Raw genomic sequence first — 24,616 nt, 5'->3', positions numbered from 1 at the left:
TGTGCACATGTGCCCTACAATTATTGAAATGGCGATTGGCATGTGTCAAATTTGGGACTTAAGTATGCCCTAAAATATCCTTTCGGTTATGGTTAAAGCTTGAATTAAAACAAATGGGTCTAATGTGGGAAACTCGCACGATTCTCATCCTTGGGCAAATCCAAGGCCCAAAATAAATATTAACGAACCAATTCTCCACTGCCCAATGCTTTCTTTCTCCTCAATCTCCACTCCACTGCCTGCCGACACTATTTTCTTTTCTTTTTCCTTTATAAACTGCTTTCAACGTTTAACTCACAAAAATAAACATGATATAGATATAAAATAACCACCAGAGCATTAAAGTAAATCGAAAACGAGAAATATACCTACCTTGATAGCATGAATATTTGAAGCAACAAATATGGTGCATGTTTGGTAACAAGGTGAGTTGAACTCGTCATGAATTTTTGAAGCAACAAATAGTTATTTTTGTGGATTTCACCTTAATTCGCCAAACCAAACACACTAATAAGTGAAACATTGATCCAGAAACATATAAACCTTGGCATCAGAAGTGAGCAGATTTTTGTTGGGAGTTGTAACATATCAGTATCATTCCACAGATACATACATATGAACCAAAAGTGATGTAAGCAACAGGGTGACAGGGTTATTCTGACATAAATTGAATCAGCTCAACGTCACAGAAAATTGAAAACGGAAAGAAAAATGAATGTACTGTGATAGACAACAATAGATGGACAAGTAAAGCCAGGAAAAAAAGAAAAAAATTCTATAAATTCCTTCAAGAATAACACTTATTTATGATATGACCCACGGTAGCTTTCAGCATGTTACCTGAGCCATATTCAGGCAACTTGAATTTGAATATAACTGCCAAAACCATCTTGTAGCTTCTTTAATTATTTAACTTTCTAACAATCAATTTTCTATTTTACACGTCCTTTCTGATCCTCTAGTTCATCTGTTCGCCAATTAAATCCAGACCTACAAGGAGGAATGATACACCTTGAAATAGTAAATAATAGAAGTGCATGCCTTGTGCTGATAACAGGCTCCTAACTGCAGCAGTCAGCAGTAAGAATGCAAGGGCAAGCTCTTTCTTATATATCTGGTTCATTTTCTTTACAGGAACTGTTTCTTGGCATTCCTTTATTTTGTTAAGCTCAGAAAGTCCACTATCAGAAGTCCCTCTATGAAGTTGGAGACTCATTGCCTTTGAATCGCGTTCTTCAGCAGCTAATAGGTCAGGTTCTGATGACCGACCTGCTTTTTTGGTAACAATCCATTCATATGAACTTCCCAACTGGAACAAACCGGACACCATGGCATTGAATTTGGTTACTGACATTGTGTTCTCAAAAAGGAGGTAAGGAACAATAAAGGGAAAGGATTTCGGGGCAGGAAGAATGTTCAAGAACGACATGAATACAGGAATATAACAAATAACCCAGATAGGAAGCTCAGCTTCTGGGACAAACATTGTCAAAGGAAGAATAATGCAGAATAATGTGAAAGAATAGAATGGGAGGATTAGCTTTCTAAGCAGAAAGAATAGAAATATTAGGTTGGTTTTCTTCCAGAAAGCAATCTGCAATGTTATGAAATCAGAACATGTTTAGATTGTATTTTACTTCAAAACAGTGCATAGACTGACAATAAAGAAAATACACCACCTTAGAGGTTATAATCGCTGGAAGGCACAAACGAAAGAGTTGCATAGGACCAGAATGCCATCGATGTTGTTGTTTCCTATAAGCTTCATATGATTCCGGAAGCTCACAAAGCACCTGAAAGAAGTTTCTTTAGACTAAAACTGCAACCTAAATTGTACACATCAACAGTTTTTCACCCCAAAATTAGTGTAGCATGTCTTTCAATTACTGCAGATAATTACTTCACCCAATTCAAGTTCATCCTACCTTTCCAAATCAATAAATACTAAAACTGTTAGTCAGTTTTATAGGCAAATAGAAATTGATACATACTGAGTGGATTAGCTTGGATTAAAACCAAAAGGCCAAACAAAACATGTCTTCTACGGTAACAAAATGATTACCTTTACATCATTGAGAAAGATAAATTTCCATCCATTCAGATGGGCTCGGACTGCTATATCCATGTCTTCTACAGTTGTCCGCTCGAGCCAGCCACCGGATTCTTCAAGTGCTTTTATTCTCCAAACACCAGCAGTTCCATTAAAACCAAAGAAATTGAGGAAGACCCCATTAACCTGCTGCTCAACCTCAAAGTGGAAGCACAGATTAATATTTTGGAGTCTTGTCAGTAAGTTCTCAGCCTTGTTTACAAAAGCCCACCTAGCCTGAACCAATGCAAGCTCAGGATTGCCCTGCAGAGCAGACTTAAGAATGAGAAAGGGAAAGTGATGGATAGATTATGAAATAGTAACTGGTAAGAATCAGATAAACTTAGCCACCTTAAAATGTGGAACAGTTTGCTTGAGGAAATCTGGATTTGGTTGGAAATCAGCATCAAAAATCGCAACGAACTCATAATCTTTGACGTAATCACAACTCATTGCAGACTTGAGATTACCCGCTTTGTAACCAGTTCTAAACTTCCTATGACGGTAGATTATATTAACACCTCTTTGGCTCCACTTGGAGACTTCTCCCTTGATTAACCACTGTATGCCCTCATCATCAGAGTCATCCAAAACTTGAATAAGCAAGCGCTCTTTTGGCCAATCAAGTTGGCTGACTGCGGAAATAGATTGATCATATACCTACACTTAATGCCAAACTCATCAGCATCATTATGGGGAAGAGTAATAATCCACAAAATCAACACGGTAGTTCCAGTGGCATCATGAAGTCAACTGTTAATCTAGTGACAATATTATCATTTCTATTATTACTATTACAATTCAACATAGCAAACTTTATGATAAGAGCAAGAGAAGAAAAATTAAGGTGGAGCAAATTATTATCATCATCATAATATGTTCAAAGTAACTAACCACTTCATGATTGATTGGTTTCGAATTAACAGAACCGACATTTTTGTTTTGTTTTGAATAAAAATCAGGACGCACTAATTACATAGGATTAAGAGAAGGGTGTCACCTCTTTCTCATTGCACATGGGAATTTGAACGAGTACCATAGGATATCCGTCGTTGGATCCTTCCAAATCATGAGAGTTGAGGGAATCCCCAGCAATGACGGGCTTAATCTTCTTCAATTTGATCCAGAAGCAACCTAAGCAAAGCACCATTCGATCCACGGACTGAATTAAGAAGAGAAGAATGCAGAAGGTTGATAGAGATTGAATTGGGGGAGCAATATAGTCTGCCCGGAACTCTAACCACCGAACATAGGCAGTGTGAAAGCATCCAGTGATCTCCAAAGTTTGAGGAAGGTGCAAGTTATGGTTGTGAAAGTAGCGCCACCCTTTGAAGTGAGCAACCAGTTCAAATGACAGGAATGCCAAGGCCATCACCAAGAAAGTAAGAATTACTCGAAACAGAAACTTTGCCTTGGCAGACATCTCAGCCTCCACGTGCCCAAAAAGCAATCTTTTCTTAACGGCGTGGAGCAATGAACAAAGAGAATTTCCGAGCCAAGCAAGGCAACCGACAACTCTATGCGCCTTGAGAAGTAGAAGCCATGTAAACTGCTTTGCATTTTTACCTCTGTCTTTGTCAACTGGCTGAAATGCTGAGTCTGGGGCATCTATTTCAAGCACTGAGTAATTGGGGTTCTCCATAGTCACTACAACCGGGTTTCCTTTCCTTGAACTCGAACTCTCCTTAACCCACCACTTTGAAAAATCTATGCTTGGAATTGGACCCATTTGGTTGCTGAATAACACAAACAAACAAACAACAAGAGCCTAGACTACTTTCCAAAAACAGTAACAACACTCACAAGTCACACCCCATGGCCATTACTGAGGAAGTTGAAAAATCCATTTTAGAAAGGAAGGAGTGGACAGTGTCAGATCCACGAGTTTAGAATCCTATGAGTAGCTAGCGCAGTACAAGGCAAGACAGGTTTTTGGTCTGAATGCAGCGCAGGAAAAGGTATGAGAACAAAGAGAAGCATAAGCAAATGTGTGGGAGTGAGCGTGGGGTTGTTTTGTTTGTTTGTCTTGCTTTCTTTATTGCAGTTTTGAAATTACCAAGATGGGTTACTACTTACTACTACACTACTCTTCCAATGTGGAAGACGTAATCCATGTAGCCATGATTAATGAACGAGTTACTGCAACTATAGTAACAAACAAACAAACAAAAACTTGTCTGTCTAACCCTCCACTGCTACAATGGGTCAGAGGGATGTCATCCATCCATCTCAACTGGTCAACAATAATGACCATCTCATAGTCCATCTGATTATACACTTTCTAAGTCAGAAGAGAACAATAATAAAAGGGAGAGTAAATGATATAAATAAATAAAAGATGAAGATAAAAAAAAAAAAGTGTAACATAAGTATAAAAATCAAAGCATAAATTCTAAATTTATTTGCTATATTATTTGAGTTTAAGACTTTGAGTTTTATGCGGTGAAAGTGTAAATAGTTATTACACTAATCAATAAGAAATTATGATAAATATATTTTTGTAATTTTTCTAAAACTTGATAAAGGATGATAATTTCTAATTAAATGATATTTTTTTAATGACATAAAATAACAAGCCTAAAAAATTATGGGGAAACAAACATCGGTCCAATCCGCCCTTAAGAGATTACAAATAAAATCGGACATAAAATAAAAAATAGCATACTAACTATGCATTTGCATCTCATATTCAACCATATTATATGTGTTCCGACCTAAGTTTAAACTAATATTGTTAAAATTCTCCTATTTGATATATTGTTCATGTAAGTGTTTGGTTAATCGTTTCGTTTTTGTCCTTGAGAAACACGTTTCAATGGATTGAGAGGGGATAATATTTATAAATGACCAGTAACCTCAACTTCAAAGTAATGTGAGACTTTGTGAATCTACAACTTGATTAAATTTCGAAAAGGCATAAACCCAATAAACATGGAATCCATATCCTCTCCAACTGAAACTAATAAGAGTCTCCAATTAACAATTTTTCAACCATTAGATTAAATTAAGGGTTGAGATTTGGCCATGTATCCAACTTAATTTTTCTTTTTTAAAGTTGTAGTGCTCCTATACCACTTTTCTCCCTCAAGAACGTCTTTGATAACGTATTTTACCGGAGAACAGTCGCACATGGTAGCAAAGAACCTTCAAGAACCACCGAAGTTCAATTTTCACGATGGAGTGTCTCCAAATGTTGCCTCCACCCTTTCACCTCTATCCCTTTGCACTCTCCCTCCTCGACGACAGGCTCCACACGCAATGCGCCCTTGTCGAGGCTCCCACCTTCATTGTGGAGCTCCAGACTCAGTGCTCTGAATTGGATCGCTCGCTTGACGAGTTGACTTGGCAACTCAGAGTGGGTCTCACCGCGTAGGTCTCCTTCTTCAACAAAATCCACAGTCTCTTCGGCAACATTATTGAGAAGTTGTTCGCTCTCTCCTCTATCGTTTTAGTGATAAGAATTGTTAAAGTTCTTCCAATGTCACCGTGGATAGAATCATAGATGTTTGAGTTGAAAAAATCTTATGAAAACACTGTATGTTTAAAAAAAAGTTGAACATGTGACCAAATCTCAAGCTCTAATTCAATCTAATGGTTAATTTTTTTATTGGAGACGATCTGAATCCAATAAACATGACCTTCATAAATACTCTCTTTGTACTCATATATAAGCAAAAATAACTAATTTCACACTAATTAAGAAAGTTAGTTCACATCAATTAATTTTTCTAATCCCAAGTAAAAAAAAAGGTTATTTCTAAAATATCATTCATTGAAACTTGCTATTTTATGAATAAAAATGAGTCATTGAAAATAAAATTAGAATTAAATGAAGAGTGTTTTAAAAATGATAGCATTAAATAGGCTAAAAGTAATTGTATTTTTTATATTTAACTTCAACATAAAAGATCACTTGTTTTATTACATATCAATTTAGAGGGAGTATCTTGGATAGCCTTAACCAAGTTGGAGCATGGATAAACTGAGAATTTATAAAATATGAAATAAGTAAAAATATCTTAAATACTTTTGGTATTATTTTTAAATTAAAATTAGAGGTTTACTATAATAATCAATGCTATAAGAGTCTACATCACAACCTGAATTAGTTTTTTTTTTGTAATAAAGAGGCGATATGCCTAGGGATGCCAATGGGGCGAGGGCAGGGAGTACTTCCCCACTCCTTGTCCCCGTCCCCGTCCCCCCGCTACCCCTTATCCCCCCCCCCCCCAATTTGTCGTCCCCCTGCTACCCCTTGTCCCCGTTCCCGTCAACATTGCGGGGAATTTTTTTTCCCTTGTTCGCGTCTGTGCAGGCTCCCAATTTTTTTTTAAAAAAAATTATTAATTTTAATTTCTCATACAAATAAGTTATTTAAAAAATACTTAAAAAGTCTCACCAATATAATATTCAAATTCAAATAATCCATATACCGTTAAACTCAAATAAATAAACATGGACTACAAGTTTAATTTAAAATACTACAAACATAATGTTCATTAATAATACAAATAGTTCAAACTACAAATATTTCTTTACAATATTTTGAATAACGAGCAAGTCTCAAAGTTCTTCAATTTAGCAACCGACAAGAGTATAAAGTCCTTCAATTCAGCAATCAGCAAGTCAGCAACCCTTCTAATGTTGCAAGTCAGTAAACTAATAGTATATTAGTATACATCCATTACCTCACTATCATCATCCATGTCCTCTATAACAGATTCAAATAGATGTGTTATGTTTGAAGAACCTAACAAATAAAAAAACAAATAAACTTTCAAGCCATTAAAGAAAATTAAGTGAATTAAAAAATATATACATTATCTTGCATTTCTTTACGTAACCAATTTTGGGTACGCATCAAAGCCTCCAAAGTGTTTGAATTCAACTTATTACAGTGTGACCTCAAAACACGACCACCAACATTGAAGGCTGACTTTGAAGCAACTGTTGAAATAGGAACAACTAAAAAGTCTCTTGTAATTTTTGAATAGTTGGGTATTTTAGACCATTTTGTTTCAGAGTCATGTAATGGTCAAATATAATAGAACTATTAAGTTACCTGCTACAGTGAATATTTGTTGAATAACTAATAAACTCATTATAAGTGCTAAAAATAGAATGAGAAACTAAACACGAACTTTTGTTGTTGGTGTACCACACTCATCATTATGTTGCAAGTAACAATTTACAGCAAAAAACGACAAGAAGAAACAAACAGGGAAACAGCTGAGTCCCAAATTATATATTCTCAATGATGGACCATAGACATAACTTGTAATATCATCCATGACCACTAATTCACAAAAATAATAATCTTTCAAAGAAATAAAAGAAAGTCCAGATAATCAAAACATGAAAGCAAACTCGGGTTTGAATTGAAAACTCAAATCCAAGCAACCAACTAGCCAAAGAAAATAAAAGATTAAAACTGTCAAATGTAAAATGTAATTTCAAACTGATCAAGCAAAACCATGGGAAAAAATAATGAAGACGATGTGTAGCAAACAAATCCATTGACAGGAAGAGAATAGCTAGCACTTACACTCCGAGGTGACTGATGATGAGTGGTGATGGGACTAGGTGGTGATCACACTTGGGGAGAAGTGAACGATGTGACACGATCTAGAACGAGAAGTAAAGTGAACAAGTTATTTGAGGGTTTGAGCTTTGAGAAAAACTGAGTTATTATTTGTTATGTTTTTTTTTAAATCTAATTTTTATTAAAAAGTGTCAAAAGAAATATTTGAAATTTTGTACCTAAATTTTATTTGAAAACTAATTATGAAGAAAAAAAAGTAGTATATTGTTGAACATTAGACATTAATGAAGCCCATGCCAACGCAAGGTAATATGCCTCTTGAGAATGGGACCTAACATGTGTTGAAGTCGGGTGTTGGAATTGCACATGCAGCCCAGTTTGTGTAGACAATAGAAAATTAATAATATTATAGTCTTTCAATATTTGAACACAAAGTTATGGTTGAAATTAATTTAAATATACATTTAAATTACGTTTGATAATTTTACTTGGGTTTTAAAGAAAGGTCCCCTGATGAATGGGAGGGACTACAATGGTAATGTTATAGAATTGTATGTAAAAAATAAAAATGGAGAAGAAAGAGAAGTGGGCCTGAGAAGCGAAAAGAAGGCCTGGGCTTAGTTGATAAGCATAATTGGGTGAGGAAGAGAGAAAGAGAGTGAAGAAGATGGCGTCGAGCGGAGCGGTACCGTTTTGGAGGGCGGCGGGGATGACGTACATAACATACTCAAACATATGCGCGAATCTGCTCAGGAATTGCCTCAAGGAACCCTACAAGGCCGAATCCCTCTCTCGTGAGAAGCTCCATTTTGTTCTCTCCAAATGGGTCGACGCCAAGCCTGAAAAACCTAGTACGCCTCTTCTCTTTCAGATTACTCTATCCTCCCCCATTCCCCTCAATAATTAACCCTAAATCACTCATCCCCAATTTTTATACCTTTGTGTTCATCATATCCATGTCTTGCCAGGATCCATTCCCGTATAGTGCGGATTATTCTTAATTCTTTGTATAACTGCAACTTTTTATTTTGTTGTAACAAGATTTATTAGCCTAAAATGATGCGCTTGATAAGGATTAGTGGAAAATGCATTCACCCCAGGGCTCTCTTTCTTGTTTTAAAGAGAGGATGGGTGTTGAAGTAGAATATTGATAACCATTCTTAACATACTTTTATGTGCTGAACAAACTTTTGGATTAGGAGGGGTGCAATGGTTATCCAAACATGCATATATTGCTGCTTGTTTACAATAGCTGTTTTGAGTTAATGGCATTTTTCTGTTACTCATAGCCAATTGCTTTGCAGCAAAAGAGCTAACATTATGTTCATGTATTCTGATCAAAGTGTTCAATTTTCTTTCTTCAGCTATTCGTTCAGACACCCCAGAGCAGTGATCTGGAATAGTTGGAAGCTATAAATGCATAAATCTTTGAGATCTGGAAGTTCATTGTCATTTTGAACCTTTCTGTGATGTTTAATTCCTTTGTTTTTTTCTCTCCATGAAATGGAACATGCACTGGATTTTGATTTGCACGGTTAATCTTGTAATAATACAAGTTTAAACGAATGATTTAGAACTTATTGACAAAGTGGCTGTGTAACTTTACTCTGCTTCCAGTTCCAGGTCCTGAAATGAGAAAGCTGCCCAACTATGTTAAGTTGGGTCATAAGTTTATGAAATAAGTTAAATGACAACACCCCTTCATAGAATGAATTGTAGTAGAATAAATTGAATATGTCCATGCATTATTACTCATGAAGGCAATGTTTTAAACATGTTTGGAATGATATTTGAAGATGCATCAACACATAAGCAAAATTGAAAGATCTGCCTCATGGAAGCCAGGATGCCTAAATGCTCCATGGTTCATTTTTTTTTTCAATGATGTAATTCGTTAAGGAAAGTGGGACATATATCATATGCAATACACCTGTCAACCGTTGTTCCAAGTAGTCATGTTGGTGGTTAGAATGCCTTTTTAATGGTTAATGACAAGCGGGTCGGTGATGATTTGCGATTAGCCATGGCCAAATGGCACTAATGAGTATTAAAAGAAAGAAAGTGACATCAATCAATCCAATAGCAAAACTTGCAGACTAGGGAATGACTGCACTTGCTACAATGATTTTCATTAGTGCTAATGTCGTTTTTTAACCTCCTCCGAAACAAACACTTAAAACAGAAGCATCAGGCATCCTATCTGAACATTCTCTACCTGCCTATTGATGAACGGGTTTTGCGTGGTAGTTGGTTCAAACCTTATCATTTCGTAGTAAGTTAATTAGGATTAAGAACAAGAAGAATTCTAAGAGCAAACTTGTTCTCAAAATGTGATAAAAGTTGAAAATTTTTATAAAGAAAAATATTAATGAACTATCAGTATTATTTCTCATGAACTTTTATTTATTTATTAACTTTTCAGTTAGTATCATTAGAGCACTTGTCACCGAGATTCAAATATTAATTATAAAATATATTGAGATTTTTACTTATTAAAATTTAACTTAAATTACACTTTAGGTGTGAATTCTTTCTAAAATAGATTTTGTATAAAATAAAGTTCGTTGCCTAAAGAAACACGATTGGCTTCCTTCAAAGATCAGATGTTGGCCACAAAATTATAAAATGATACAAAGCAAGTCGTCTTTCTTATTGTTTTTCAACGGACAAAGAATTTTCCCTTTAAATTGAATGAGGAAGAGAATCATGAGGTTCATTATCGATGTGAAATGTAGAAGGTAAGGAAATATGTATAAATTAAAAGAGTTGTTCAAATAGCCAGCTAGATGCTGCCCAGTTTTTCAGGTAGTCTCGTGCATGTGCTTTATCCGCCTATTTTTTAGTTACTAATATAATTCCCTCCCTCACACACAAAGAGAAAGAGAGATAAACCAGTTGCTACAGGTTTTTTTATTGTGGATGAATAAAAACCTATGACAACAAATTTATTTCTATCATATAATTAGATTTAGACGGTATAATTTGTTCTACTGTCTAAATCTAATTAGCATTCAACTAATGAAAAATAGCAATGAGTCTTAATAAATCTAATTAGCATTCAACTAATGAAAAATAGCAATGAGTCTTAAAAACAAAATCGCCAAAGAAGGTCATAACAATAAAAATAGTATTTTCCCTGTATCTTTTTTATGGGGTAAGAGATGGATGAAAGAAAGAGAAATAAAAAAAAAAAAGAGAAAATGAGAAATATGATGGATAGTGTAATAAATAGTTAAAAATAAGATTAAAAAAACAGAGAATGTTCCTTTTAAGAAAACCAACAATAGAGAATGCAAAGAAAGTATGAAAAGGCAAAATCTTAACAATGAAATCATTACATTAAGAAAACACGATATTTCTTATTTTTTTCATATACACAATAAGTCACATTTACATTTTTTTAATATCTCTAGATAAATATTCAATATGTAAGGCCTATTCCGTATATATTTTAAAAAGAGAGAGAGAAATACAATATTTTAACTTTAACACGGGATTTGACTCATTCCTCGTATTCAAAATTTTCTATTTTATTAAGAAATTAAGGAGAGATAAAACAAAAGAATTCACCGCAATTTAATACCCAAAAACTGTTTTATATTTATATTATAAGAAATGTATTGGATTATATTGTATCATTTAAAAATAGTTCAGATAAAAATAAATCATCCCAAAGCTATAAAAACTCTCTTCTAGAAAAATAAAAATAAAAACTAATAACCGGTTAATGATGCTACATCCTAATATTTAATATATGAACTGCGTGTTGCCTTTGATCTAAGGTTTTAATTATGATGCACTTTAAATTATCTATCTGTCTTTAAAAACAAAAAATTCGAATAAAATGCTTGGTAAAAAAAATTGCTGAAGAATTCGAATTAAATGGTTCATGAGTCATGAATACAAGGGGAAAAAGAAAAACATTGTATCCATGATGGTATGTTGTTGACATGACATGGCGCAAAAGAAAAGATACAAAGTAATGGTAAATCTCACATTGAGAAATGAAAATGTTACATCCAAATATTATCTTCTTTTAGCTAGCAATCAAGCCTTCCTTCCGTTTCTGTACACACGATTTCATACCCAATGTAATGTATAATTTAAAAAGTAAAAAAGCGCCTATGATTGCCATTTTCCTAATTACAGAGTAAATAAACAATGATCACATCATTATTGAACATCTTACTGCAACCAAATAATTTCACATTAAATTTAAAATTAAAAAAAGGAAAATATGTTTGTAGAAGCAAGTAACTAGAGCGAAAAGTAATTTTTAATTTTACAAAAGGAAGAAGAAAAGAAAAGTAAGGTGTGGTGTGCTGTCGCCAAGTCTTAACTTAGCATCACCGCTTTCTAAGGGATCAGAGAGAAATTGAAATTGAAACTGAAACGAAACAGCGTCTTCGCTTTGCTGCTGCTTCTGCTGAGTCGTGCGTGGATCTACCTTTGAACCCTAAACTTATTGCTGATTGCTGATCTCAGTTAGAAATCTGTGGATATGGCGACGGGGAAGTCATCTCGCTCCAGAAGCGCAGTGTCCAGTGCCAAGGACAACGGTCCTAAGCTCGAAGAAGGTCTCAATCCCTTCAAGTCTGATAAATTCGATGCCGAGTCCTATGTCCAGTCCAATTGCTCCCTCAACGATAAGGTTCTTTTCATTTTCCTCTTTATATTACATACATACTCAATTATCCACGTTGTTTGATTTTCTTCCTTTCAAACCCCAGCCTTTTCTATTGCATTCGTGCCTTTTTCAACTGTTTAGACTTAAGACATATGAAGTTTATCCTTGCTTGCTTCTTTTTTCTTTCCTTTTAATTTTCTCTTGATAATTGCATCTAATTTGCACTCCTAAAAGCCAGCAAGTCAATAGAGGAGAAACTCTATTTTAGATTTGATGTGTAGTGTCTCACACCCTGGCAACATTTGATATCCTTTGTAAATCCTGTTATTCATAAAAGTAACAGTTTGCGTTTGAGATAATTTTTTATTTATAATAATTGACTCATTTTACTGACTGAAAAGGGAAAATTTGTAGTTTCTTTCCTACCTTCACTATGCTCTATATGGTTATTATATACATGCCTTCTTCAACATTTATATAAGACGCATGTAGTGTGAAATAGCTTTGATGTGCTCATCATATGTCAACATGCAGTGATAACCACTTAGCCATAATTTTATTTCAATTAGGGTATGTTTGGGTAAACTTCTCCACAAGCACTTCTAGGAGAAGAAAATATGAAGAAAAAATGAAATAAGCTTCTCCATAAGCTAATAAGTTAAAAATTAAGTTTTTGAAGAAGCTAATATGAGAGATCTTTTGCAAATTAACTTATGCATAAGCTACTTTAGCTTTTTGGAGAAGCTTATTTCATATTTTTTTTTCTTATTTTCTTCTCCTATAAATACTTGTGGAGAAATTTATCCAAAAACGGGACTTTGTCATTTTGTAGTGGTGAATCCTGTTATTGGATACGTGATTAAGCAATGTTACTTTGTTCTTCAGGAAATTAAGCAATTGTGCACATATTTGGTGGACTTGAAGAAAGCGTCTGCTGAGGAGATGCGTCGAAGTGTCTATGCTAACTATGCAGCTTTCATACGGTTAGTTGTGTGTTAGTATGTATCAATATTTTGAAATCTGCATTGGTCCTTTTACTAGTAAACAAAGAGATTCAATCTAGCTGAAACTGTTAGACTATATGTAAACAATATTAACATACATATATTAAGTACTAGAGTACGTGAGTGTAATTATAGATGCAAAAATATATCTCGAATTTAATCAAATTGATTCATGATAATACATTAAATTAACTTGGATGGGGAGAGACAAAGGAAGTGAGTCTTTCAGGCACTGTGTAACTGTGTGAGGATGCAGCTGTCTCTTGAAAATCGTTTTATAATATTAATAACAATTAACAACACACAAACAATGATTTTCACGTTCAGCCTATGGATGGAGATCAAGAAAATAGAAAGAAAAAAAAAATGATATTTGAAAATTTCTATTGTTTGGGACTTTGGAAAAGGGGAAGATAGTTAAAATAGAATATGAAACAAAAAAATCCTTTCCAAGTTTTCTCTTCATTTCAAATTTCAAAATTTTCTCTTTCCTTTTTTTTTCTTTCCTCTCATCCAAACCAAGGGTGAAGCATGGTGGTTTCAAACCAACTTCCTATTTGAAACAGGTCCTCTTCAGTGGTGAAAAAAAACTTGACATGGTCAAGTATCATGTTCTCACTGTTTATTCTTTTAAACCTCAAATTTATAATAGAAACATATTATATTAATACAATTTATTGAAGGGTTAAGATCTCATGCAGTGATAAAGTCTCTGCAGAGGATTTGTTCCCCTTCTTTTTTGCTAAAATCCAATCTCGTGTGATGATAGTGGCTTCTGCCCCTAAACCCATTGGTGCCCTTTTAGCTTTCTGCACTTGAATTTTCCCTCTGATATACTGGGATTTGCTCAAAGCATGCATATAAATCAAGATAATAAATAAACTCTATCATATTACCTATAAAAGTCAATGCTCTAGTGTTTAACAAGTTGTCCTCTGCCGCAGCACAGTTCTGCCTTTCCTTCACTCTTACCTGAAGCATTTTGAGTGGTAGAGGAATAAAAAAGATCTTTCAACCAATTCAACATTTCAACCAGTCAAACCAACAACCAGTTTACATGGTTACACTGGTTGCGGCTGGTTCTCATTCTCCGCTTTTGGAGGCCTGGCTGGACCACTTCTCAATTTAATTGGTGTGAATTTTAAAATGCTGGTTTGTATGCATTTTGTGTATATCTTGTGATGCTTTAAAAATTCTAAAAATGTCCTAATATTTTTAGTTGTATCCTCATATGGTATGAAATAAATATTATATCAGTATATCATTTGACAAAGGGTGTTTAGCATCTGACATTTCTCATTCTTATTTTATTTATGAGAAGTATCACCCTTCATGTGGTGGTTGGGGGAGACTGGAGAGAGTGGTTCATTTACCTTTTTTTTCCTGCCTAAATTACTCTGACTTTCCCTTCTATTTCTAAAACATACCCAAAACCCCTCCTATTTAATAAATATGATAGATACACCCAGACACGAAACCTTTTCTTTAAATAAAATTGACATAGATATTCCTATTACAGGTTTGAGACATTTGACTAATTACTTAAAATCCCCATCTATTTCTTAAACATTATACTAATATGTCTAACAGATGTGGGACTTGTGTTTTTTCCAATAATTTTGAATATGAAATGATAATTTATTTTATCGTTTATTTTTATATGTTACTCTAATGATATTCTAAAAACTGTTATTTAAGAATTTAATTGTAATGGATTTACAAAATAGAAAGGGTTGTGTATTGTTTAACAAATAGAGGAGGTTTGTATAATGAGACAAAACCTATAATAGAGATATCAATTTTATACAAAAATAAAGATTGTGGGTTTAATGTAGCGTATTTATATAATAAGAGGGTTTTTGTGTAGGTTTTAGAAATAGAGGGAGTTTTGTGTAAGAAATGCAAAATAGGAGATTGGAGTAATTTACTCTTTTTTTTTTATTTTACCCTTTCTATATTTGGACCTTAAAAAATAGCTGCTGCAATGTGTTTTAGCTAATTTTTGTTAGCTGATATATTGTTGGCCATATTTTGAATCTAAGCAATATTTAAATGGTACAGAACATCTAAGGAGATATCAGATTTAGAGGGGGAGCTTTCATCTATTAGAAACCTGCTCTCCACACAAGCTGCCTTGATACATGGTTTGGCTGAAGGAGTTCACATCGATTCATTATCAATCTCAAATTCTGATGGTTTTTCTGTAAATGCTACATCAGATTCTGAAGATAAGGAGATATCAGACCTAGACAAATGGTTGGTGGAGTTTCCTGATCTCTTGGATGTTCTCTTGGCTGAAAGGCGAGTGGAAGAAGCTTTGGCTGCTCTTGATGAAGGAGAACGTGTAGTTTCTGAGGCAAAAGATTTGAAATCTATCAACCCATCTGCACTTTTGTCTCTACAGAATTCCATTGCTGAACGTAGACAAAAGTTAGCTGATCAACTTGCTGAAGCTGCTTGTCAGCCCTCCACACGTGGTGTGGAACTCCGTGCCTCCGTTTCTGCCCTTAAAAAACTTGGAGATGGTCCCCATGCTCACAGCTTGCTACTTAATGCCCATCAGCAACGATATCAGTATAACATGCAAAGTCTTCGGCCATCAAGCACCTCATATGGTGGAGCATATACTGCAGCTCTTGCCCAACTGGTATTCTCTGCAGTTGCACAAGCTGCAAGTGATTCATTGGCTATTTTTGGCGAGGAGCCAGCTTATACTTCTGAACTTGTGATGTGGGCTACGAAGCAAACAGAGGCATTTGCTCTTCTGGTGAAAAGGCATGCATTAGCCTCGTCAGCAGCTGCAGGAGGTTTAAGAGCTGCTGCAGAGTGTGTTCAAATAGCATTGGGTCATTGCTCATTGTTGGAAGCTCGTGGCCTGGCTCTTTGTCCTGTGCTATTGAAACTTTTTAGGCCTAGTGTTGAGCAAGCACTAGATGCTAATTTGAAACGAATTCAAGAGAGTACTGCTGCTTTGGCTGCGGCTGATGATTGGGTACTTACATACCCTCCTACATCTAATCGCCAGACTAGTAGGCCTTCAAGTATATCCATTAGTAATACAACAGCATTTCAACATAAACTTACAAGCAGTGCCCATCGCTTCAATTTGATGGTCCAGGTGAGAATTTCCGTCTTGACTTGATATTGGCTTGTTACACTGAAGTACTGAACAATGTTTGGAGTGGTTTCAGAACAGAGATGTTGCATTGGTTGGGACAGTGAGTAGATTTTCTAAAACGAAGTGTACAAAATATTTGTTATTTTGATCCTCAATGTGAATCTTTTCTCTTTTTAAGTGAATATATTTAGAATTTTCTCTTTGTCCTTTGTAGTTAAATCTTTTCCATGTTTCCCGTGTTCTTACTGAACAGATAACTTCTTACAGAACACATACTCATCTGCACATGTTAATCTTGTTTAACTCCATTCCAAGTTCTTTCTATGTTTCCTGTTTGGTTTTAATGGTTTTATATTTTTGATTCACTCTATGATGGATGTTCTGTATGCTTATACAGGACTTCTTTGAAGATGTTGGACCACTGCTTAGCATGCAGTTGGGAGGCCAAGCTCTCGAAGGATTGTTTCAAGTATTTAACTCCTATGTGAACATGCTCATAAAAGCATTGCCTGGATCAATGGAGGAAGAAGCAAGCCTTGAAGATTCTGGAAACAAAATTGTACGCATGGCTGAGACTGAGGCCCAGCAAATTGCGTTGCTAGCTAATGCCTCATTACTAGCTGATGAACTACTTCCTCGTGCAGCTATGAAGCTTTCCCCCATAAATCAGGCTGCATACAAGGATGATAATCGAAGAAGAACCTCAGAAAGGCAAAATCGTCATCCTGAACAAAGAGAATGGAGGAGAAGACTTGTTGGTTCAGTTGACAGATTGAAAGATACATTTTGTCGTCAACATGCATTGGACCTAATTTTTACAGAGGAAGGTGATAGCCATCTTACTGCTGACATGTATATAAATATGGATGGAAATGCAGAAGAAGTTGAATGGATTCCATCTTTGATTTTTCAGGTAATTTGGAAATCTGTTTTTTTGTGTGTGAATATATTCTACAGATTTTCAGACTTCTCTGCCTCATTGTTCTTAGAGTGATATTGAAATTGAGGAGTGCAAGCAACTCTCTCTATTATTAGTTAAAATTTATTGAAAAAAATTACAAATCACAAGCGAAATTCATTAAATAAGTAGAACCCACAAATTTATGATTTTCAATGAGTTTCAGCCAATAATAATGTGTTGCTAGCAATTCTCTTTGAAATTTACTTTCCGTTTTCAGCTGTGCTCTGCATATAGATGTGTTTGTAATAACTCTTTTCTACTGACCTTTTCTTAGTGAAAAAGTTGGTGGGGTGGGGTGGGGTGGTTATTGCATGCAACAAGAAGCTCCAGATTCTGATTCCTTTATAGGCTCATGACTGTAGATTCAATGCCTTCTGAAATCTATGTATGCATTCTGAAATAGCTAATTAAATATGGCACTGAAAGAAATAATTTTCTGAAAGTATACGTTTCTATTAACCAATTTAAGCATTCTGTTCTGTTCTATGAATAACAACCTTATTACAGAAAAGTGAAACTGTTACAGACATCGGCCAGCTGACTACTGAAGTTGTTAGTCCTAATATATGGATTGAATTTTCTATTTGAATATATTCGTGTGGTTGAATGTACCCCTCTGTCTACCAGAAGGAAATAAAAATCTGTGTCTCATTTCTTATGCTCACATTAACTTTTTAATCATAGAAAATGGATTTTTCTTTTCCCTTTGCAATATGTGAATTATCTTTCTCTTTTGCTGAAATTAATACAAATTGTCATCTAACTTCACTATTGAGTTATACTACAAATATGATTCAAGATCTGATGAGACCATTATGTTTTTGTCCAGGAGCTTTTTGTAAAACTGAACCGAATGGCCAATATAGCAGCAGATATGTTTGTGGGGAGGGAAAGATTTGCTACGCTGCTCTTGATGAGACTTACAGAAACTGTTGTGTTGTGGCTTTCAGAAGACCAGAGCTTTTGGGATGATATTGAGGAAGGGCCAAGGCCTTTAGGTCCCCTTGGTCTTCAACAGGTATGATATTGGAATTTGTTTATTATATCATTAATGTTTTAATTGAGGTTACTGGTAACTGTTAGAAACCCATATGCCAAAACAGAAAAGAATTTATGCCTTTAAATGCAATTCTGAATAGGAGAATTTTATTTAGTATCAATATTTGGGTGTAAAATCTTGGATCACTTAGATATCAAAGTACTGCCTTTTTGTTCTAAAAACCAGTGCTTCAAAAACCAATAAAAGAAAAATTAAAATAATAAATCCTTTCTAATTTAATTGAACGATACTAATATAATCAATTGAATGTATACAAATAAAACCAAACCAAATTGTAAGGCATGAAAATAAGCTATCATAGCCTAAGTAACTGATTAATTTTTCATTTCATGCGGCTTCTATATCGTAGGTATTTTGTTCTTTTATACAAATATCAATCAGTCTGTGCAATTACCAAACACATGGAGAAACAAATTTAACAATGCTAACCATTTAGATTGTGGTCCTACTCTCATCTCCAATGTTGGAGGAGCACGTCTATTTATACATTGAAAAGTGAATTATTTCCTCCTCCTCAAGAAACTTTTCAATGTCCTCTATTATATTATTTAAAATGACTAGATTCTGGCCTTCTGAATGCATTGTTCTTTAGAATCCTTAAGTGTATATGCCTAAACAGTGTAATAATGATTTTGCTGATGCAAATTTTACTTGGTTGACCCTTGTGAACTGCAAAGTTCATCATGACCATATAATAATTTTCTTACATTGTGCAGTTCTATTTGGATATGAAGTTTGTCGTATGTTTTGCCTCCCATGGTCGGTACTTGTCTAGGAATTTGCAACGAATTGTCAATGAGATTATAACAAAAGCAATGGCAGCATTTTCTGCAACAGGGATGGATCCATATGGGTAGGTCACTGTTGTTGCCATCAACATTCTATCATTATTCTTTAAAGAAAATATCTTTGCATTTGCAATTGTTTTTCTATTCAAAGTTGTGGCATTAAATCTGTAAGAGTCTGATATGTATATTCTGTTGCCAGAGAACTGCCTGAAGACGAATGGTTTAACGACATATGTCAAGATGCTATGGAAAGACTTAGCGGAAAACCCAAAGAAATAAATGGGGAGAGGGACCTTAACAGCCCGACCGCATCTGTCTCTGCACAGTCAATTTCATCTGTAAGATCTCATAGTAGTTCGTGAGCCATAGTTTCATCCTTGTAAATTAAGTCTATCTTCAAATTGCTACAAGATTTTTGTACTCTAGAAGATGTATTTTTTCTTCATTTCCTACTCTCCTCACGCTGCAATCGGTTTCCCCATCATTTTTCATTTTCCTGAACTAATTGGGGAATAACCCAGCATTTGTGTAGATTAAGCTTTCCATAGTCAGGTGTTCGGCAATTTTTTTTCCTCCTTCAATTTGGCCTTCGGTTTGTAAATGTTGACTTGCTTATTTGGATCATACTCTTTCGAAACAAGTGTACTTAATGGGTTTTTTCGCAGCATTTATTTTTTTCCCCTACACTAATTCTCTAATAACGATTTACAAGGATATATTTTCAGACGTATTTTGAATGAACAAGTTCGTATGAAGAGCATTAAGCTTACTAAAAATTGAAGAATTTAACATACTTAAATACTTAAAAACCCTCGTTCACACTTTAGGCAAACACTTTACCATAACCAGTAGTCGGGGAAATAATAATGTACTGAGGCGAATAGCAGAAGACTTGGATAAAATTTATAAAGCTACAAGTTGTCATTCGTCTGGAAACGTAGTCAGCGGCAAAATGCCCATTAAATAAAACCTCAGTTGTTAGCTTTAGTTCTAAAACAAGAATCCAATACTTAGCTACATCTAAGTTGTGTAGAATTCACTTTGGTAAAACAATTGATGTCTCTAATATTATACCCAAAAACTAACTATGAAGTTGCAATTTCATGGCAAAACTTGAACTACCGTTCATAGATAATTATGAACCGTGTAGGAGCTTTCAATATCGAAAATCCAAAGTTGCTATTCCACAACCATTACTCTATTTTCCACGGTATTTATTCTTAACCTATCAGTTTCTTCTGTTACACAGATTAAACTTTTGCTACAATAGTAGATTTTGAAAACTAGCACAGAATTAGCTCGTCGGTGACAAAATGACTAGTCAGCTAGCTGTTTAATGAGAAACTCAGGGCATCATATAATTGAAAGGCTGCTTCACTTGATAATCGACAGAAGTTCCAACCTAATTTGTCGGTAGTTCACCCAAGCAAACAAAAAAATTACCTGCAATGATATGGCAGCAGCAGTAATGGATCTCCCATTATGAAAGGAAGCTTTGTCATGTTTTGAAATCCTGTATAAATCAGACAACATATAACTCCCGGGATTTCCTTTAAATAACTCTGAATTTCAAAGCATCAACATCAATGCTCTGATCAAATGGAGTCATGAATGACGGATTCAATTGGGGAAAAAAAGTTAAATATGTTGTAATGACAATGGTAATATGATAGTGGAAAGGGCAGCATGACCATAGGTATGACATCCTTATTTCTCCAGACCCTAACCAAGTCGTGACATGAATTCAAAGTAAGCATCACCATAAATATGTCATGTCAAATAAAGCACCAAATGAACCTAAAAGTTGTAAAATATAGGCCAAAACCTGTTTGAATAACATTCCTAATGCCAATGTACACAAAGTATATGACCATAAAGCCCGCAATTTAAACAAAACTTAGACCCATGCATCAATTCTACAGGTGATAACATACATAATCTAAACACCTACGAAAGTAATCCAGGAACCAACGCATGTTGCCAAGATATGCATGTCCGATTAGTATTAACATAGCCAAATGTATGTATATGATGATGCCACTGCATTCATTCACATGAGCAAGGATGCTAATGGCGATGACTTGATGATCAATGGATGCATGTGACAGCTGCAAGATGCATCCTATTATGTAGTAATATTTGTCGGAGCATAAAGAACAGAGTACATCCCCTTCAAGCTACTGATAAGTCATTGTTGGTGGAGCTCCATTCGCACTAGGAACAGCAATAGGAAGATTATCTTTCCTTTTTCCAAATGGATTTTTTGAATATCTACTAAGAAGTCAAGAAAAGCACAAAACAAAATTCCTTGCACATAACATGATGCAAAAATCACAAGCAATTTCATACCAAATAGAATGCAAAGGATGGGAGCTTTTTTAATGCAAATTTGGCAGATAATGGGCGGTAGGAAAAATCAAAAGTTAAAAAATATGAAGCCCGAACCATAAGATTTACAATATAGTTTTGACCTAAGAAGCACTAATACTTGCATTTTGCAGCAGTATTATTCATGTTAGATCATACTGCAAAACAATAGATAGTATCTGGAAAAACCCTTTAAAAAAATAGTTGATTTGAAAGAAACATGTGGTTCTAGTATCATTGATGCACAGCTACATTAAAGACAATAAAATAAAAAAAAATTCATGGTACACTTGCAAATGCAAGCATTTAAGCAAAAAGGTCTTGTGTAGTTCCCAGTGCTACAACCAGTTTTAGAGAGTGAACATGTGAGGGGGGCGAAATCAGAAAGAAAACATCGGGGATATTGATAATATAAAAAAGGATATTGTATCCGCATGCCAATGGAACCAGAACTTGGGATAACAGCACCCTGCAGATTATGGTGCACATTCGTAGCACTATTCACATCCTGCAAGGTAATTGAATATAAAACTGAGGGAAATTTACAAGAAGCATAGCACGAGTATTCACCAAGTTAGAAAAAGATAAATGAAAAGGCCACTGACTTCAAACTCGATGAAGCAAACTGTATGCCTCTCCTGTCTTAAAATCTTCATTTGCTTAAAACCAGGTTGTCTGCAACACAAAGTTGTTCGAGAGCATGAAAACTGAACAGAAGAACCACTTTCAAGGGATAAGATGTACTTACACACTGAAAAGGCCCCTGACTTCTTCCTCGTTTATGTTCTCTCCCAAGTTCCCAATAAACAGGGTGTTGCAAGGAGGGTTATCTTTTGTGTTCTGTACAAAGTAATAAACACTATGTTACTTATCTTGTATAACAACTCTAAAAGACATACACCTGAACTGGTCTATGTAGAGAATCATTCCTAGAGAACACACAATATGACAATATGTATAGAGAAGTAACAGTTAAGTGAAGATTGACCTGAACAGGAACATAAGTGCTAGGTGCTGGTATGGGAGCAGGAGTGGGCATTGGTACAGGCGCAACGGGATAGCCAGCATATGGATCATATGGAGGAGGAGGAGGAGGCGGAGCCATGTATCCATGTGGTCCCCACACGGGAGGCGGGGGAGGATGAAAAGGAGATGGACTTGTATAGCCACTGTGTGTATAATCTCCGGCTGTCCTTAAGCGCTTACTTTGATCAAAAGCACCGCCCGCATCAGCAGCTCCGATTCCTACAAGACAAGCTAGGGTTTCAGTTACAGTAAGCACTAATTAATTGATTTCAATAAGAGAACTGAACCAAACCTCTTTTGACGAATAGATTTTTCTTTGCCATCTCAGTGTGGAGGACGGACTTGGTGTCTGGATCGAAGAGCATGTCCTGAAGAATGTCTTTGGCGGCGAGTGCTTGGTGTGGTGCGGAGAAGAGAGCAAAACCCATTGGCTTCTCAGCTTTGAAATTCAGTTGAGATGCTTCGAAACCGGGCAGCCATCTCAGCAGATTCTGCAGCTCTCTCTCTTTCACGTCTTCCGGAAGACCAGTTATGAATATCGTTCGAACCTCCTCCCCAGGGTGAGGAGGAGGACCGCCCGCGGCTGCCGGAGGAGGAGGAGGAGCGGCAGCCGCCGGAGCCCATTGCTGGTGGTATGGGTGGATGCCGGTGCCAGCCATTGCGTCCGATCAAACCCTAACCCCAATCTTCTATCTTATATTCTTTAGTATACACACCTCACTCCTCCAACCCTCTCTAACTATTAGTTTATGTTTATGTAGTAACAAATAAATAGTGGAAGGAAAATAAAAAATATATATACTAATCTTTAATAAAATGATGTTTCTAACAAAATTTTCTATTTCTCTAAAAATAAAAAATTCTCTTCTATAGTAGACTAACGTTCCTATTAGATATAAGTATAATACATTTTCGATTTTTAATTATTTACAAAATATTGAGTGTTTTTATTTACTAGTAAAAAATGTATTTTTATTTCTTAAACATCAATCTCTTTTTAATATTAGATATTAGGTTTAATTTTGTCTTTTTTCTTATAATTTAGTATTTTTTTTATTTTTGTTCTGGTAAAAAAATCATTTAAATTTTTATAAAATGCATTTATTTTATTTTTCGTCTTTAAAGCGCTTGTATTTTGAAAAAAAATACCTTCAATAATGACAAAAAAGCTATCTAAAATATTTTAAGAATAAAAAAATAATACAAACACATTTTACAATACCTAAAACAAACAAAAAGATTAAATTACATGGATGAAAAAGTATTTAAGCCTACATATTAATTTAAATTATTTTTTAAAATACTAATTTAAATTGTATATACTTTAGTCATAACCATCTATTTTGAATATCCTACTAGACCAGCCAATTTAATCAATCAAACTAAGAATGGGTCTAGTAATCAGTCCGTTAACTACTAAAAATTGGAACAATTCATAATTAATGAGACTCGATCAAAACAAAAAATAAAATAGCAAAAAAGGCAGCGCATCAAACCAGTTCAAACTTATCTTTTTATCTTCTATTTTTTGTTTTAAATTATTTTTTAATTTAATCAAAAATATTCTTAAGATGAATAAAATTACATATTTAAAGATTTCGCGCAAGTGTCAATTATTTTGCTTGTTATTATTAATTTTTATTTTATAAAACATATTTAGTCATTTATATTTTTTGATTTTAATTTCTCATAATTTTATATGTTTTTGGGAAGCTAATTTTTAGATATTCGTATTAACAAAAATCCAAACACACTATAAGAAGTTAGACAAAAGACAAAGCTAAAACATTTTATTAAGTTCGTGAGCTATATATTATGAATTCGTTTACACTTGCATTCACGTACACGGATGCGCATAGTCGATTTAAGATGATGCTATATTGCTATATGTGTAACAGACAAATAGTTATCTGCAGAAGAAATACACACAAACCAATGTCTTTGCGAATTAAGTGTGCTTATGCAGTTATGCGTATCTGAGTTGTCTTGTTAGCATTACCCTTGATATATTATCATAACATTATAATTATAATC

General features: G+C 34.7%; 4 protein-coding genes across 4 annotated transcripts; 2 read left to right on the top strand and 2 right to left on the bottom strand.

The window, feature by feature from the left end:
* Nucleotides 1–544: 544 nt before the first annotated feature.
* Nucleotides 545–4,183, bottom strand: LOC114417889 (probable xyloglucan glycosyltransferase 5). The gene is made up of 5 exons (XM_028382938.1): nucleotides 3,090–4,183; nucleotides 2,441–2,749; nucleotides 2,063–2,353; nucleotides 1,680–1,793; nucleotides 545–1,594 (listed from the first exon to the last, which is right to left on the bottom strand). The coding sequence occupies exons 1-5, from the start codon at nucleotides 3,816–3,818 to the stop codon at nucleotides 959–961; spliced, it is 2,079 nt and encodes a 692-aa protein (XP_028238739.1). The 5' UTR covers nucleotides 3,819–4,183; the 3' UTR covers nucleotides 545–958.
* Nucleotides 4,184–8,165: 3,982 nt separating this feature from the next.
* Nucleotides 8,166–9,322, top strand: LOC114417888 (ATP synthase subunit epsilon, mitochondrial-like). The gene is made up of 2 exons (XM_028382937.1): nucleotides 8,166–8,482; nucleotides 8,996–9,322. Exons 1-2 carry the CDS (start codon nucleotides 8,299–8,301, stop codon nucleotides 9,022–9,024), a joined length of 213 nt encoding a protein of 70 aa, XP_028238738.1. The 5' UTR covers nucleotides 8,166–8,298; the 3' UTR covers nucleotides 9,025–9,322.
* Nucleotides 9,323–11,927: 2,605 nt separating this feature from the next.
* On the top strand, nucleotides 11,928–19,858 carry LOC114417886 (exocyst complex component EXO84B-like). The gene is made up of 7 exons (XM_028382935.1): nucleotides 11,928–12,282; nucleotides 13,144–13,241; nucleotides 15,324–16,380; nucleotides 16,778–17,293; nucleotides 18,171–18,359; nucleotides 19,118–19,254; nucleotides 19,389–19,858. The coding sequence occupies exons 1-7, from the start codon at nucleotides 12,133–12,135 to the stop codon at nucleotides 19,549–19,551; spliced, it is 2,310 nt and encodes a 769-aa protein (XP_028238736.1). The 5' UTR covers nucleotides 11,928–12,132; the 3' UTR covers nucleotides 19,552–19,858.
* A 430-nt stretch (nucleotides 19,859–20,288) lies between these two features.
* On the bottom strand, nucleotides 20,289–23,325 carry LOC114417887 (RNA-binding protein mde7-like). Its single transcript, XM_028382936.1, has 6 exons — nucleotides 22,875–23,325; nucleotides 22,545–22,801; nucleotides 22,305–22,396; nucleotides 22,162–22,231; nucleotides 21,982–22,064; nucleotides 20,289–21,460 (listed from the first exon to the last, which is right to left on the bottom strand). The coding sequence occupies exons 1-6, from the start codon at nucleotides 23,239–23,241 to the stop codon at nucleotides 21,367–21,369; spliced, it is 963 nt and encodes a 320-aa protein (XP_028238737.1). The 5' UTR covers nucleotides 23,242–23,325; the 3' UTR covers nucleotides 20,289–21,366.
* Nucleotides 23,326–24,616: the final 1,291 nt, after the last annotated feature.

The sequence above is a fragment of the Glycine soja genome, chromosome 7 (assembly GCF_004193775.1).
Source record: "Glycine soja cultivar W05 chromosome 7, ASM419377v2, whole genome shotgun sequence".
In the NCBI taxonomy this organism is placed as follows: domain Eukaryota; kingdom Viridiplantae; phylum Streptophyta; class Magnoliopsida; order Fabales; family Fabaceae; genus Glycine; species Glycine soja.
Note: the sequence above shows the minus strand (reverse complement) of the source record. Positions and strands in the feature narration are given on the sequence as shown.

What these genes read in the sequence shown, in the direction of transcription:
- LOC114417886 (XM_028382935.1), top strand. Translation starts at nt 12,133, where the DNA reads ATGGCGACGGGGAAGTCATCTCGCTCCAGAAGCGCAGTGTCCAGTGCC. An exon ending in ATTGCTCCCTCAACGATAAG is followed by an intron (nt 12,283 to 13,143) that starts GTTCTTTTCATT and finishes TTTGTTCTTCAG; the next exon opens with GAAATTAAGCAATTGTGCAC. An exon ending in TTCCATCTTTGATTTTTCAG is followed by an intron (nt 17,294 to 18,170) that starts GTAATTTGGAAA and finishes GTTTTTGTCCAG; the next exon opens with GAGCTTTTTGTAAAACTGAA.
- LOC114417889 (XM_028382938.1), bottom strand. Translation starts at nt 3,818, where the DNA reads ATGGGTCCAATTCCAAGCATAGATTTTTCAAAGTGGTGGGTTAAGGAG. An exon ending in TCTTTCTCAATGATGTAAAG is followed by an intron (nt 1,794 to 2,062) that starts GTAATCATTTTG and finishes AACTTCTTTCAG; the next exon opens with GTGCTTTGTGAGCTTCCGGA. An exon ending in CAGCGATTATAACCTCTAAG is followed by an intron (nt 1,595 to 1,679) that starts GTGGTGTATTTT and finishes ATAACATTGCAG; the next exon opens with ATTGCTTTCTGGAAGAAAAC.
- LOC114417888 (XM_028382937.1), top strand. Translation starts at nt 8,299, where the DNA reads ATGGCGTCGAGCGGAGCGGTACCGTTTTGGAGGGCGGCGGGGATGACG. An exon ending in CGCCAAGCCTGAAAAACCTA is followed by an intron (nt 8,483 to 8,995) that starts GTACGCCTCTTC and finishes TTCTTTCTTCAG; the next exon opens with CTATTCGTTCAGACACCCCA.
- LOC114417887 (XM_028382936.1), bottom strand. Translation starts at nt 23,241, where the DNA reads ATGGCTGGCACCGGCATCCACCCATACCACCAGCAATGGGCTCCGGCG. An exon ending in AAATCTATTCGTCAAAAGAG is followed by an intron (nt 22,802 to 22,874) that starts GTTTGGTTCAGT and finishes CTTGTCTTGTAG; the next exon opens with GAATCGGAGCTGCTGATGCG. An exon ending in TCCATTGGCATGCGGATACA is followed by an intron (nt 21,461 to 21,981) that starts ATATCCTTTTTT and finishes ACTTCTTAGTAG; the next exon opens with ATATTCAAAAAATCCATTTG.